The sequence below is a fragment of the Phalaenopsis equestris genome, unplaced genomic scaffold (assembly GCF_001263595.1).
Source record: "Phalaenopsis equestris unplaced genomic scaffold, ASM126359v1 Scaffold000342, whole genome shotgun sequence".
NCBI classification, from domain to species: Eukaryota; Viridiplantae; Streptophyta; class Magnoliopsida; order Asparagales; family Orchidaceae; genus Phalaenopsis; species Phalaenopsis equestris.
The window spans coordinates 342081-354378 of NW_018164784.1; the positions used below are offsets into that span (position 1 = coordinate 342081).

A 12298-nucleotide genomic window follows, 5' to 3' on the forward strand; every position below is an offset into this window, starting at 1 on the left:
GGAACATAGAGAAATGTATGTGAGTTGAACTTTGCGATGAAAATTCTCTCATTGTGATGTCAAATTTCTAAAAATATTTTTTATTCATATAAGTAATTTAAATAAATCAATAAACAAAACAAAGAGAAGACAATAAAAATAGCATGTGCAATGAACTATGTGCTATAACTTGTCCTATTGTGCTTTTATGTGTCTTGTCGTGCAAATGATATGGTGTGCTATGGTACATTATGGATGCTGTGGCATTTCCTATTTTACATTATTGATATGTATGATGATGATTGTTGGCTACCTCCATGACCACCAGGTTGTAATGCATGCATATATTTGGGTACCAAGAGCTGTGCATTGGCCAGTTTGCCATTCCATTATTATCACCTTCCAAATTTTTGGAGATGAGTTTCTTTCGAACTGATGAAATGATCCAAGACAAGCATAATCATCATATTATTTTTCATATTGAAATTTAAGCTTGCAATCCTTCAACTTTAAAATAATTTTAATATTTAATAATACATTATTGTCTGTTTTTTAAAAAAATAGTTTAATACATTAAAAATGTATTGTGCACTCCAATCCATATAATGACTTTACTTTGGGCATGGATTGATGGATTGAATTAAATAATGACCTATTGAGGCCTTCTCTCTTGTTTCTTTTTCATTTTCGCCCGTATATTTCTTCTATTTCCAACTTGTATCTTCCTCCTGTCCTTCTTCCTCTATTAAACCCACTAGCATAATTTGGTGTCAAAAGTTAAATAAGGAGGATATCATGGTACCAGTCATAATTGTTTTGTTTAAGCTAGCTTATTTTTTGTAAATGAGACCAGATAGTGTAAATCACAAGAATTAAGGGTGATTAGGATGATTACACATAGTTGTGTGACCATACTAATTTTATGTTTTCAACTTTTAGATTTGTCCCTTTAACACAGCACATTGAAGGGCTTGTATGTTGTCTGCTTTCTTAACTTTGTTTTCTCTCTATATTAAATTGATGATTTCTTTTTTTCAAACAATACAGCAAGCTTTTGGCCCTACTTAGTTGCAGTGATTGGAATGTTCACTGTTGTGACAATGTGGGCTGTGCTAGTTACTGAAGGTTGCAGGAAGATCAAGTTGAAATACTACGCTTTTAAATTGGCTTCTGCATCAAGGTTGCATATTTGCAATAAACCTTTGCTAGTTATTTTTCCTAATGTTTGCAGATAATAGTAAAATTGAGTACAAAGTTTATCATGTTTTACCATATCATGAATTCTAGAAAAATTTTCTGATAGTCATGTTATAGCTGTAATTCATTCCATATTTCTATGAGCTATAAATTTATATTGGTTAAACTTTACTTTTGAGAACGAATCTTCATCAAGCTGCGGTTAAATCATATCTCCATATGTAGATCATTTTTTTGTTTCTTCAAGTGTCAAACATGTTGATCGAGATTAACTCTACTCCTTGCAATTTTTTTTTTCTTATTCCGGCTTGGATCACTTCATATGATTATTTATTCCTATATTTCACTTGTGATTTTGACTTTTACAAGGTTAAAAGCAATCAATACTAGGCTTTAGGTTTTTAACTATTCATTAGCATGTGTGACACAAGGCGCTGATACGGGAGACACAAACATGACAATCGGAGCGAACGCGAGAGGCAGAATTGGATGCAGGAACTGGACGGGGATACCATCCTAGTTCGGCTTGAAGCGTGTTTTCATGCTCAGGATTCTTACCTCAAGGCCTACAGGTCTTATTTATTTATTTTTAATTATTTGAAAGGTAATTAGGGTTTCTAACTACTGAGAGACTATTTAGATTTTTTTTTTAATATTTTTTGGAGAGTTGTTTGTTTTTTTTATGTTTTTTTGGTGATGACAATCTTTGTTTCTGCTCTAAGGAGTGTTATATCCTTTTTCTGGTGTGTTTGTAGCTTGTTTAGGAATTGATGGAGAACCTCCTCGCTGTCCTTACTCGCTGTTTTGGGGTTCTCTTTTCTGTTTTCAATCTGAACAACTATCAAACGGCTCCTATACCCCTTCCCAACATCGTCAACCTCACATAATATCATTCTCCTGTTATTCCACAGCCACCTCCCCGCTATATGTGCTTTTTAATTACTTTTTTGGAGCCCTAGAATAATGTCACTTGGTATCAGAGTTCGACAAACCCTATATTTCTAGCGTTTTATGTTTTCTACACCTAAACCTAAAATTCATATAACCTAAACATCCATAAAAAAGCATCTATGGCTCCTACCACAAAACCCTATTCAGTCAACCAACCTTTGACCCACAAAAAAATTTTCCTTACATATCTCCCACCTAACCGTAAACCACTTTTTCATTTCCCATCAAAACTTTCATTGGAAGAATGAGAGATCATGCAACCAAGTAGAAGGCTTCAAAGAGGTGTTTAGGAGATCACTATGAAGGATATGCAGCGAGAAATCCTCCAACCACAACATAAGTTTGTCGCCTTTGAGAGGTGACAACTTGATGAGGTCAGATCGCGAAAGGAAATGAATCTCTTAGACTAAGAAGTTTTGAGTGACAAAGTTGACGCCTCCTTGATTTGACATTGAATATTAGATGAGAGCCAGGATTTTGAGTAAAAGTGAATTTATCAAATTTTGACAAATATTTGGATCCAGATTTATTCATGGAATGAATCTAAACTGTGGAACAAATATTTGAGTATAAAGACATTCCCTAGGACAAGAAAGTTAAATTGACAGTCATCAAGCTTAGGAAGAATGCTTCATTGCTGTGGGAGAACCTAAAACGTCTTCGACAGTGGGAAGGGAAGACTAAGATCACCACATAGTCCAATGATGATAAGGGAGATGCATTTCTCCCCTATTATCAACACGATAAGTTCATAAAACTTTATAACCTATGTCAGAGGAATTTTTCTGTGGAGTACGCAACTGAATTTGATCAACTCATGCTGAAATGTGAGTTGGTGGAACCAGTGGAGCACATAGTAGCGAGGTATCTTGGAGGAATGGGGTCGTCTATCAATAATGTAGTGTTGTTGTTGTCGTATTGGTCTCTAATCAATGTACAAACTCTAGCTTTGATGGTGGAGAAATAACAACATCACAAGGTAACCATCACATTTTACTGGCAGAGTTTAACCTCAGGAATAAGAAACAAGAGTACTTCTATTAGAGCACCCAAGCTGACCCCTCTTGAGAAAAAAAAATCAGTTTATAGTGAAGAAAATGTGAAAATCACATGCACTCCCATATCTGCCCCGACCAAGAAATACTTCAAGTGTCATCTTTTTCACCGACATAGAGCCATTAAAGAAATTAGTAGAGAAGTAGGAGATAATGAGGATGCAAATGAAGAGTATCAGTTTCCAACATACGAGAGAAAGATGTTAGTGATTCAAGGAATCCTTGAGACTAAGCAAATGATTGAGCAATTGTGGCCCGACACAACATCTCTCACTTGTTGCATCGTGAAGGAAATTGTTTGCAGTCTTATTATCAATGGAGGCAATTGAGAAAATGTTATATCTACAAATATGGTTGATAAGTTGGGCCTAACTATCCATAAACATTCTCAATTATATTTTATAACTTGAATTGGAGTAAGATTAATGTTGATAAGAGATGTTTGATAGAATTTTTAATTGGAGACAAGCTGCAAGCTTAAGTTTTGTGTGATGTCGTGCCTATGGATGTATGTCACATACTTTTGGGTCGACCGTGGTAGTATGACAACGTTACACTTCATGATGACCACAAACATTTACACATTTTACAAGGATGAGAAGCGTAGCACTCCTATTATTAACGGACTCAACAATAATGAGTACTCAAACGGAGATCAAAACTATCATAAATCATGTTTTATTTCTATAGGCTATGAGAGAAGCACCAGCAGGACTAACATTAATTTTCCTAAAAGACGATGAGTTTAAGGAGCTAATATCTAACATAGGATAACCCGTGCTGAGAGTTGACAAATGTCCTAAATGAAAGTTCACCTTGGTGAGAGGGGTCTAGCATGCCATAGATTTCACTCTACTTTCGGTTTCTCCAATCAAAGTTATTTATCGAATGCACCTAGCTGGGTATGAGTCATGGGAGAAGTAGATTATAGACTTAATAGTTCAAGATTTTGTTTGTGAGAATACTCATTTATGTGTAGTTCTAACTGTAATTGTATCGAATAAGGATGACTATTTATTCTATCAGAACAGGCTTTAGAATGATGGGTTTCAGAGATGCATGTTGTGGATAAAAGCTTAAATTTTGTATGGAGTTGCCTTAAACACAAGACAATGACTTTCTTATAGTGGTAGATCGATGTCGAAAGGCTTTCAGAGAAAAAGATGAAGCCTCACCTACCCTGAGAGAATATTTCGGGGTGTTGATACGGGAGATGTGAGCATAACGAGGGGAGCGAATGTGGAGGCAGAAGCAAACACGGGAATCAAATAGGGATTCTGTCCCAAATTTGGTGACGCAGGGGCTATGGAGGATTGATCGGTCCTCAAAGAGAGGGGTTGCCGCTCCTCCCTTTCCCTTTCCCTCCCTTCTTCGTAACACCTTCCTAATATAAGTCTTTCCAAATCAAAATTTTTGAATATTTTTATTCCTCTTTTTCAAATTCTGAGATCTGATTTTATTCTTCTTTCTTCTTTTAAAAGCTTTTCCTAAAATTTAAAATATGATTTTATTCTAAAATCTGAAATCTGATTTTATTCTCTTTCTTATTTTAAATTGTCTTTTCTAAAATCTGAAATCTGATTTTATTCTCTTTCTTATTTTAAATTATCTTTTCTAAAAGCTGAAATCTGATTTTATTCTCTTTCTTATTTTAAGTATTGCCTGCAATAAAGTTCTAACCTCATTATAAATAGAGGATGATGTGCCTAGAGTTAGGGGTTTTGTTTTTGGTATCTAAATTTAGGTTTTAACCTTGGTATTTAACCTTTAAGGGTTGCATCCGATGTTTAGGTAGTGCTCCGGCTGTCCCTTGTCTGAGGTGATGATTTTTTCGAATGGTTCAAGTGGTGCTCTGGCTGTATGCAACTCCGACGAGGCAATTATCTTACCGTACTTTTGTTTCCCTGTTGTCATTTCAGAATCCAACCACCGCAACCCCCTATTCTACTACTACCAACTACTGCAACCCTTCCAACTTGTTGTCCAGCCCTTTCAAGCCCTGCTCACTGTCTACCCTCCGAAAGTGCTGGGGAACCTTCCCAACTGTTCTACTTCTTCCACAGTAGCCCTCACCTCTCCAGCCTTCATCGTAGCCATCGATCCAACCTCCAACAATGTTCTTGCTTCTCTCCAGCTGCGGTTCGACGCCATTACTATCGCCAACTTGTTGTCCTACTTCCACAGCAGCCCCACCTCTCCAGCCTTCATTGCAACTGCCAATCCAGTCTGTTCTCGTCAGACTCCCTCCTCATCAAGCGTGTTGTGTCTTCTTTGTTGAGTCATTAGTTATAATTCTTGATTTTGTGCTTTTGTTTTGTGTCTTGTCTTTCGTTATTTCACGTATTCATTGTAACTTTGTTTAAAATCAGTAATAAAATTGTGTCTTGCGACATTGTTTGGGTTAACTCCGACATCATTTGACCTGATGTGGTTTTTCTCTCTCGGGATTTTTACCTTAAGGCATGTAGCCTTTTTTATTTTATTTTTATTATTTGAAGGGTAATTAGGATTTCTTCCTGCTGGGAGACTATTTATATGGGTTTTTTTTCTGCTTTTTAAGAATTTTAGTTTTGTTTTATGTTTTTTTGGAGATGCTAATATCTTATTTTTGCCCTGATGAGTGTTGTGTTCTCTTTCTTTTGCAAGTGTTGTGTGTCTATAGCTTGTTCAGTAACAAATAATGAGCCTCGTCGTCGTCCGTAGCTCACCATTTCAGGATTTTGTTTGTTGTTTTCAGCATAGATAGCCGTCGAACAGCTTCTACCTCCTTCCAAATACCATAGACCTATCATATTATAATTCCATTGTTATTTCATAAACACCTCCTTGTCCAAACTCTCACTCATCGAGATATTGCAAGATTTGGCCTAGTGGCCTCATGATTTTGTCCCATTTTTGTAACTTCCTAAGAGGTCATCTATCCCATGAGTGCTCTCGCATGAGCACACTTTGAAGTTTTTTTGTTGAAACTCTAGTCATTGAACCAAAAGGTACCTTGATATTTAAGAGTTTAGCTTCATTCTACTTGGGAGTTACACAATCTCCCCCGTTTAAGAAATTGATGTTCTCGTTAGTGTTTTGTACCCAAAATCATCCACTAGACAAATATTTTTTTCTTCAAACTGGTGCAATGCTCTTATACCATTTGTAACACCCAAACTTTCAACAGTTGAGATATTATCCAGTTTGGCTAAGTGGCCTCACAGTTTTGTCCCAGTAGTGTAACATCCCAGGAGGTCACCCATCCCAGTAATGCTCTCACACGACCGTGCTTAACTATGGGGTTTTTGATTAAATTCCAATCATTACACTAAGAGGTGCAATTTACCATCATCAACATTTATATATTTAATGAGAAAAGGATCACACATACAACTTAAGACTTTTATTATAGGGACATTATCCATTTTGGCTTAGTGTCCTCACGGTTTTGTCCTATTTGTGTAACATCCCAAGAGGTCACCCATCCCAAGTGTGCTCTCACACAACTACACTTAACTTTGGAGTTTTTGATGAAATCCAATCATTATACCAAAAGGTGTAATTCACCATCATCAATATTTATATACTTAATGACAAAATAATCACACATACATTTTAAGACTTTTAACGTTGGAACATTTACATGCATTGCACACAATTCTTATGTATTACATGTCTTACACCTAAATTTTGAAATTTGCGTTCGTAGCACATAAATCTTTAATATCACGCAAAAACTAACACTATTGTCACTTTTAAAAGTCAAATGTTTCTTTTCATGCATAAGTTTAAAGCACTGAAGTGCTATGTATCTAAATATGAAAGTTTAAACGTAGAATATGTAAATACATAAGAATTGTGTGCTAGGCATGTAAATTTCTCTTTAACATATATTGCATATAACCAATTAATAACAATGTATAAACATCATTCAATGTATAAAAGGGCTACAAAACCTAAAATAATCGTATGATACAAATCATACGTGTCTATATATATATATATATATAGATATCTGTGTGTGTGTGTGTGTAGCGCGGGGGCTCTGGAATTTTAGGCACTTGACACGACTCTCATCATGGGGCTAGAATGCGCATGAGAAATCGATATTTGGGTCTCTGCCAAATATTTTTTGAATGCCCAAAAAGGCTAATATATTAAATAGAAAGAAAGATACATATACAATGTGTAGAAGAACCCAAGCATAACACCCTGCCCACATAAAAATAACAAATGGTTCCAAAACTAGAAAAAATAGAAGAATACATTAGATACATAAATAAAAAGTCTAACAGTGTCGAAATACATAGTATCAGGTGGCTAGAGAGCGCCATTGTCAGTAGTAACCAATGTATCATCCAATATGTTTCCGAGCTGAAGTCGGCCTCCATTTTTCTTCTTCCTCTTGGAATAAACCTGTCATTCCTCAGCTGAAGAATCAGTCTGATGGGGTGGTAGAGCTGAAGCAGAAGGAATATCAACTGTAGTACCCACAATATGTTCTAGTATATGTGAAGTATGAGTTGTCTCAACATGTTGCCTCCACACCGGATGCTTCCTGAAGAAGTGGAGTTACGAGGTTCTTTTGATTATCAGTCTGAACACTATCATTTGTAGGTAATAGTCTATTATTATTGTTTTCTATGGAGTTTGAAGGTGTCAGCATCACATAACTTGCAGTAACAGTAACAACAGTTTCATGGGGGGGTCCTCAGAGACAACATACACCTTCTGTCTGGTAGTGTCCACCCCAAGTGGAACTAAAATGTCCAGAGCAGTGGGGTTAGACCCATCCTTATTCACTTGAACCTTAGATTTGAAAATTGGATGAAAATTGTGGCATTGATCAAGGACATGACCAAACATCTTACAGTGGGTACAATATGGGAGTTTGTTCTCCATGACGATTTATTGCCAATAACCATTGTGGATTGTGCCCAATCAGACTTCAGTAACATCAAATAAAGTGACATCCTTTTTCACAAGTATTCTGACCACCGAGGGTCTGGTTAGGTTGAAAGTAGGCAGATCTAACTTCAAGGCATTCATAAGGATGTTTGCAATAGAGTAGAGAACCTGATGGTGAAAAAAATGCAGCTTGAGACTAGGTAAACTAAATCATACCGGTACAGTGGGAGTTTCATGATTTGGGTCGAAATTAGGAGACCACTTGAGTAACTTCATTGATTTGTCTGCGATATTAAGATATTTCTTAGAGAAAATTCTAGTGTAGTCTTCAACCACTGTTAGTTGAATCAACACATGTCTGTCATCCATGAGTCTCACTTTTCACTTGTCTATTAGCTTAAGATCATCAACACTTTTTCTGATAACATCCATAGGAGTGTCCCCACTGAAATTTTTCAATAAGAGCAAACTTGAATTTTTCCGTCAATGCAGAAATTTCTGATTCAGGGAAAAAAATTCTTCTTTTCCACATTTCCTACTTTCCTTCTTAAGAAAAGGACAATCATCTGTACCCGCGCGACATTCCTTATAGTTTGAGGGGAATATCACCGTGGACTCCATCTGAGGGTTACCCATCACGTGGGCAAAAGAGAATTTGTTCGGCTCAACCAAAGAAGAAGGAAGCACCGCAAGAGCGAGGAGAGTTGTCAGCGTTAAGCTACAACGAGGTTGTTGGCAGTTAAAGTGTCGGCAAAGAGAGGAGTTGTCAGGCGCAGTTGCAGCAGGAGAAGGAAGCAGCGTTGAACAAAAAAACCGCATTGTCGGGAGCAGATGCACCACACGAGAGAGGGAACTGCGACGAAAACTCGAGACGGTGACGCCGATGCAAATGCCGACGACGGAGCGAGAGTCGACGATGCGAGGTCCTCTCCTTCGAGCAGCAGTAGAATCAATTGCAACCAAAATCTCCCATCGAAAGCCCAAGCTGTATGTATATATATATATATATATATATATAGTCGTTAAGACACCTTGCATAGAGCAAAAGAATTTATTATTATATTCACATGTTGGGATTGATCTCCATATTTTCATATTTCAACTTAGAGCACCTTGCATAGACAAAAGAATTTAATATTATATCTATACATGAACTATTATTACATGTCTACCCATCAAATGATATCACACGTTGACTCTACTGAATTATTTTGATGTCACTCATTTACTCCGCATGGATGGATTTTCCTGATAAGTATTCACCAACTAATGACATATCACAATGCTAACTACAATAACTCAAAGGAAAAGAGAGTAGTATTAATATTATGTAGCACATATATGTTTAGTCTTACTTTTAAGCTTTTAATGGAGACTCAAATTCAAAATTTAATTCTATATTCAACCATCAACCCTTGTTCATATGTAGATTCAAGAATTTTTGCTAATGTGGGTGTAGATCCAATGTCCATAATATTTGAAGAATTCACTTCCAACTATAAACTTCTTACCCTATAACTTTTCAAAAGGATTAGGTTTCACTTTGCATAATTTTATATCTTTGTGTTTGTTTTGTTTAAGAGAAGGTAAAGATATTTTTAGAGATCTTAATTTCTTCTATTGTATTGCCAACAAATCTCTCATAAGATGACTCCATTAGGTTTTGTAACATCCCAAAAAATCACCCGTTGAGATATTGTCCAATTTGGCCAAACGGTCTCATGGTTTTGCCCCATTGGTGTAACTTCCTAGTAGTTCACCATCACAGGAATGCTTCCATGCAAACATACTTAACTTTGGAGTTTCTATCAAAATTTTAACATTTATACCAACAAGCGCCTCATTTTTTTAAGAGTTTAGATTCATTCTGCTTGAGGGGTTTCACAATCTCTCCCCACAATTTATTGACATCCTTGTCAGTGCTCTGAGCGCATAATAATCAACCAGACATATAGGATTCTAGAGGCGGCCCCTATAAATTTAAGAAGTGACTCTACCATAAAGCACTTTGTCCCATCTTGTGTTCATGAGGTGGCTTCGATAGCGTAGCACTTTGTTCTGTATGACACTTTGTCCCATCTTGTGTTCATGAGGTGGCTCCTATGGCGGAACACTTTGTTCTGTATGACACTTAGTCCCATCTTCCTGCTAGTGTCATGCCATGATACCTTTTGTGATAGTCTGAACTCTCACTCATTGATATATTGCCCTCTTTGGCCTAATGAACTTACGATTTTGCTCTAATAATGTAACTTCCTTGGGAGGTCATCAATCCTAGGAGTGCTCCCATGTGAGTAGACTTTGGAATTTCTATCGAAACTCCAACCATTACACCAACAGTCACCTCATTGTTCAAGCGTTCAGCATCATTTCACTTGAGGGTTTTCATAGTTTTTTGGTAAATTCTAGCTTTAGACTACCCTAATTTCTTCCCTAAGATTTTTTCTGATGCCCTTAATGATAATAACAAGTCTCAAATTAATCCATGCTCAATTACAACGTATTTAAAATTTTATAGTATGCATTAACTCCATATTCATCTTGCTTATAATGCTTAAATTGTTCATGCAGTTGATCTTCTTACTCGTTTAATGAAAAATATTCCTCTTTAAATTTGTGTAATATATCAACTCGATTAGGTGTAATCTTATTTGCAATACTTTGCCAAAATTAATTTTAATTTAGAACATTCAAAGGTTTCAAAATCAAACTGTTTTTAATATTTAAAAGATCTTCTAATTTACCAATCTACCCTTAAAAATTCTCGAGAATATACTTGTCATTATCCTTCTCATCGAATGTTGGAATGTAGGTTCATGACATATGGTTATATTGTATTCATTTAAATCATGAGTCACCCAATTTTGCATAAGCTGCAAGTTCTATTAATTTTATTTTTTAATGCAATTAGCATGCTTTGCTTTTAGCTGAGAAGAGGACAAACCATTAATTCCAATGCTAATTTGTTGTAGAACACTTAAGAGCCTATGGTTTACTAATATAATCTAAGGAAGATGCACAATGACAACACATTGAAAAGTTTGATATGCAAGTAACTAACTCTTATATTTAGCAACAAAATGTTAATGTAAAAAAAACAACAATTACTCTTCTTTTATTCATGCATGTCAATGACACAAAATGATGCATCTTCGATGCCATCTGCATGGTCTGTCGCGTACAAAAAATTCTTATGCTAATATAAAAGTATGCATGTGTGTGTGATCAAAGTGAAATCGAGTCCGCTGAAGGTCCCGTTGCTTGATCTAGCCACGAACCATTCTATCAAAATTTGATTTTGTGAGATTTAAGCTTCTTGTCATAGAGTGCCTTCGATTTAGTAGTGTTTTATATTTATTTGTATTTTTTATAATTTCTAACTATTTTACGTCAGATTTCTTTTTTTTAATAAGAATTTATATATTTTTTAATACGTCATATTTAAAATAACATGCGCCATCCTATATGATGTGTTATAGCTATTGGGATTTTTGCACTATTGTGCGTTATTGTCATTGATAAATGTGCTTTCATCCTAATATAATTTTACTCTCGCCAAAATTTGAAATTTCACAAGAATGAATAAAATGTTTTAATAACGATCAATATTCACTCTATGAAAGGACTCTAATATGCTCACATTTGACAGATTTCAATCATCCCCACACTAATTGCTGAACAAATTAGTATTAAGAATAAGGATAGAAATCAACCAAAAGGAAGTTGTAGGCCTTATGCCAGTACATGGAGAGTTGCTCTTGAAATAATCATCAATACTTGCGAAGTATTCAAAGAATACACATCCCCAACACATTAAGAATTGAGGAAAATTGAAGTTCTCTTTTAATACTTAATGCTCAATCAATTTTTCATAAATCTATATATGTGGCACATATATTTTATGTAGTTGCATATCTCCCACTTAATCCTTTATATTTACATATAGAGCAATTTGATGTTAAAGTTATGCATGAAAATGTATACTTCACTTTTAAAAAGTGATATTAGTATATTTTTTTATGTGATATTAAAGATATGGGTGCTATATGCGTAAATATGAAAGTGTAGGTGTGAATATGTAAATACATAAGAATTGTGTGCTATGTATCTAAATGCCCCTTAATTTTTACATTATGTAGGTGTTCTATATGTATAGGGCCAACCGAGGTCAAATGATTAACCGACCGAAGGTTATCCCTAGAGCTATTTAAAATCAATGTTCCTCG

General features: G+C 35.5%; 1 protein-coding gene across 1 annotated transcript in view; it reads left to right on the forward strand.

Annotated features, from left to right (window-relative positions):
• Positions 1-12298, forward strand: part of LOC110025910 (preprotein translocase subunit SCY2, chloroplastic) — a 58237-nt gene that overhangs the window by 38908 nt on the left and 7031 nt on the right. The window contains exon 8 of the mRNA XM_020726604.1: positions 1027-1159. Coding sequence (XP_020582263.1) covers positions 1027-1159 — 133 coding nt within the window. The remainder of the gene's footprint in view (positions 1-1026; positions 1160-12298) is intronic.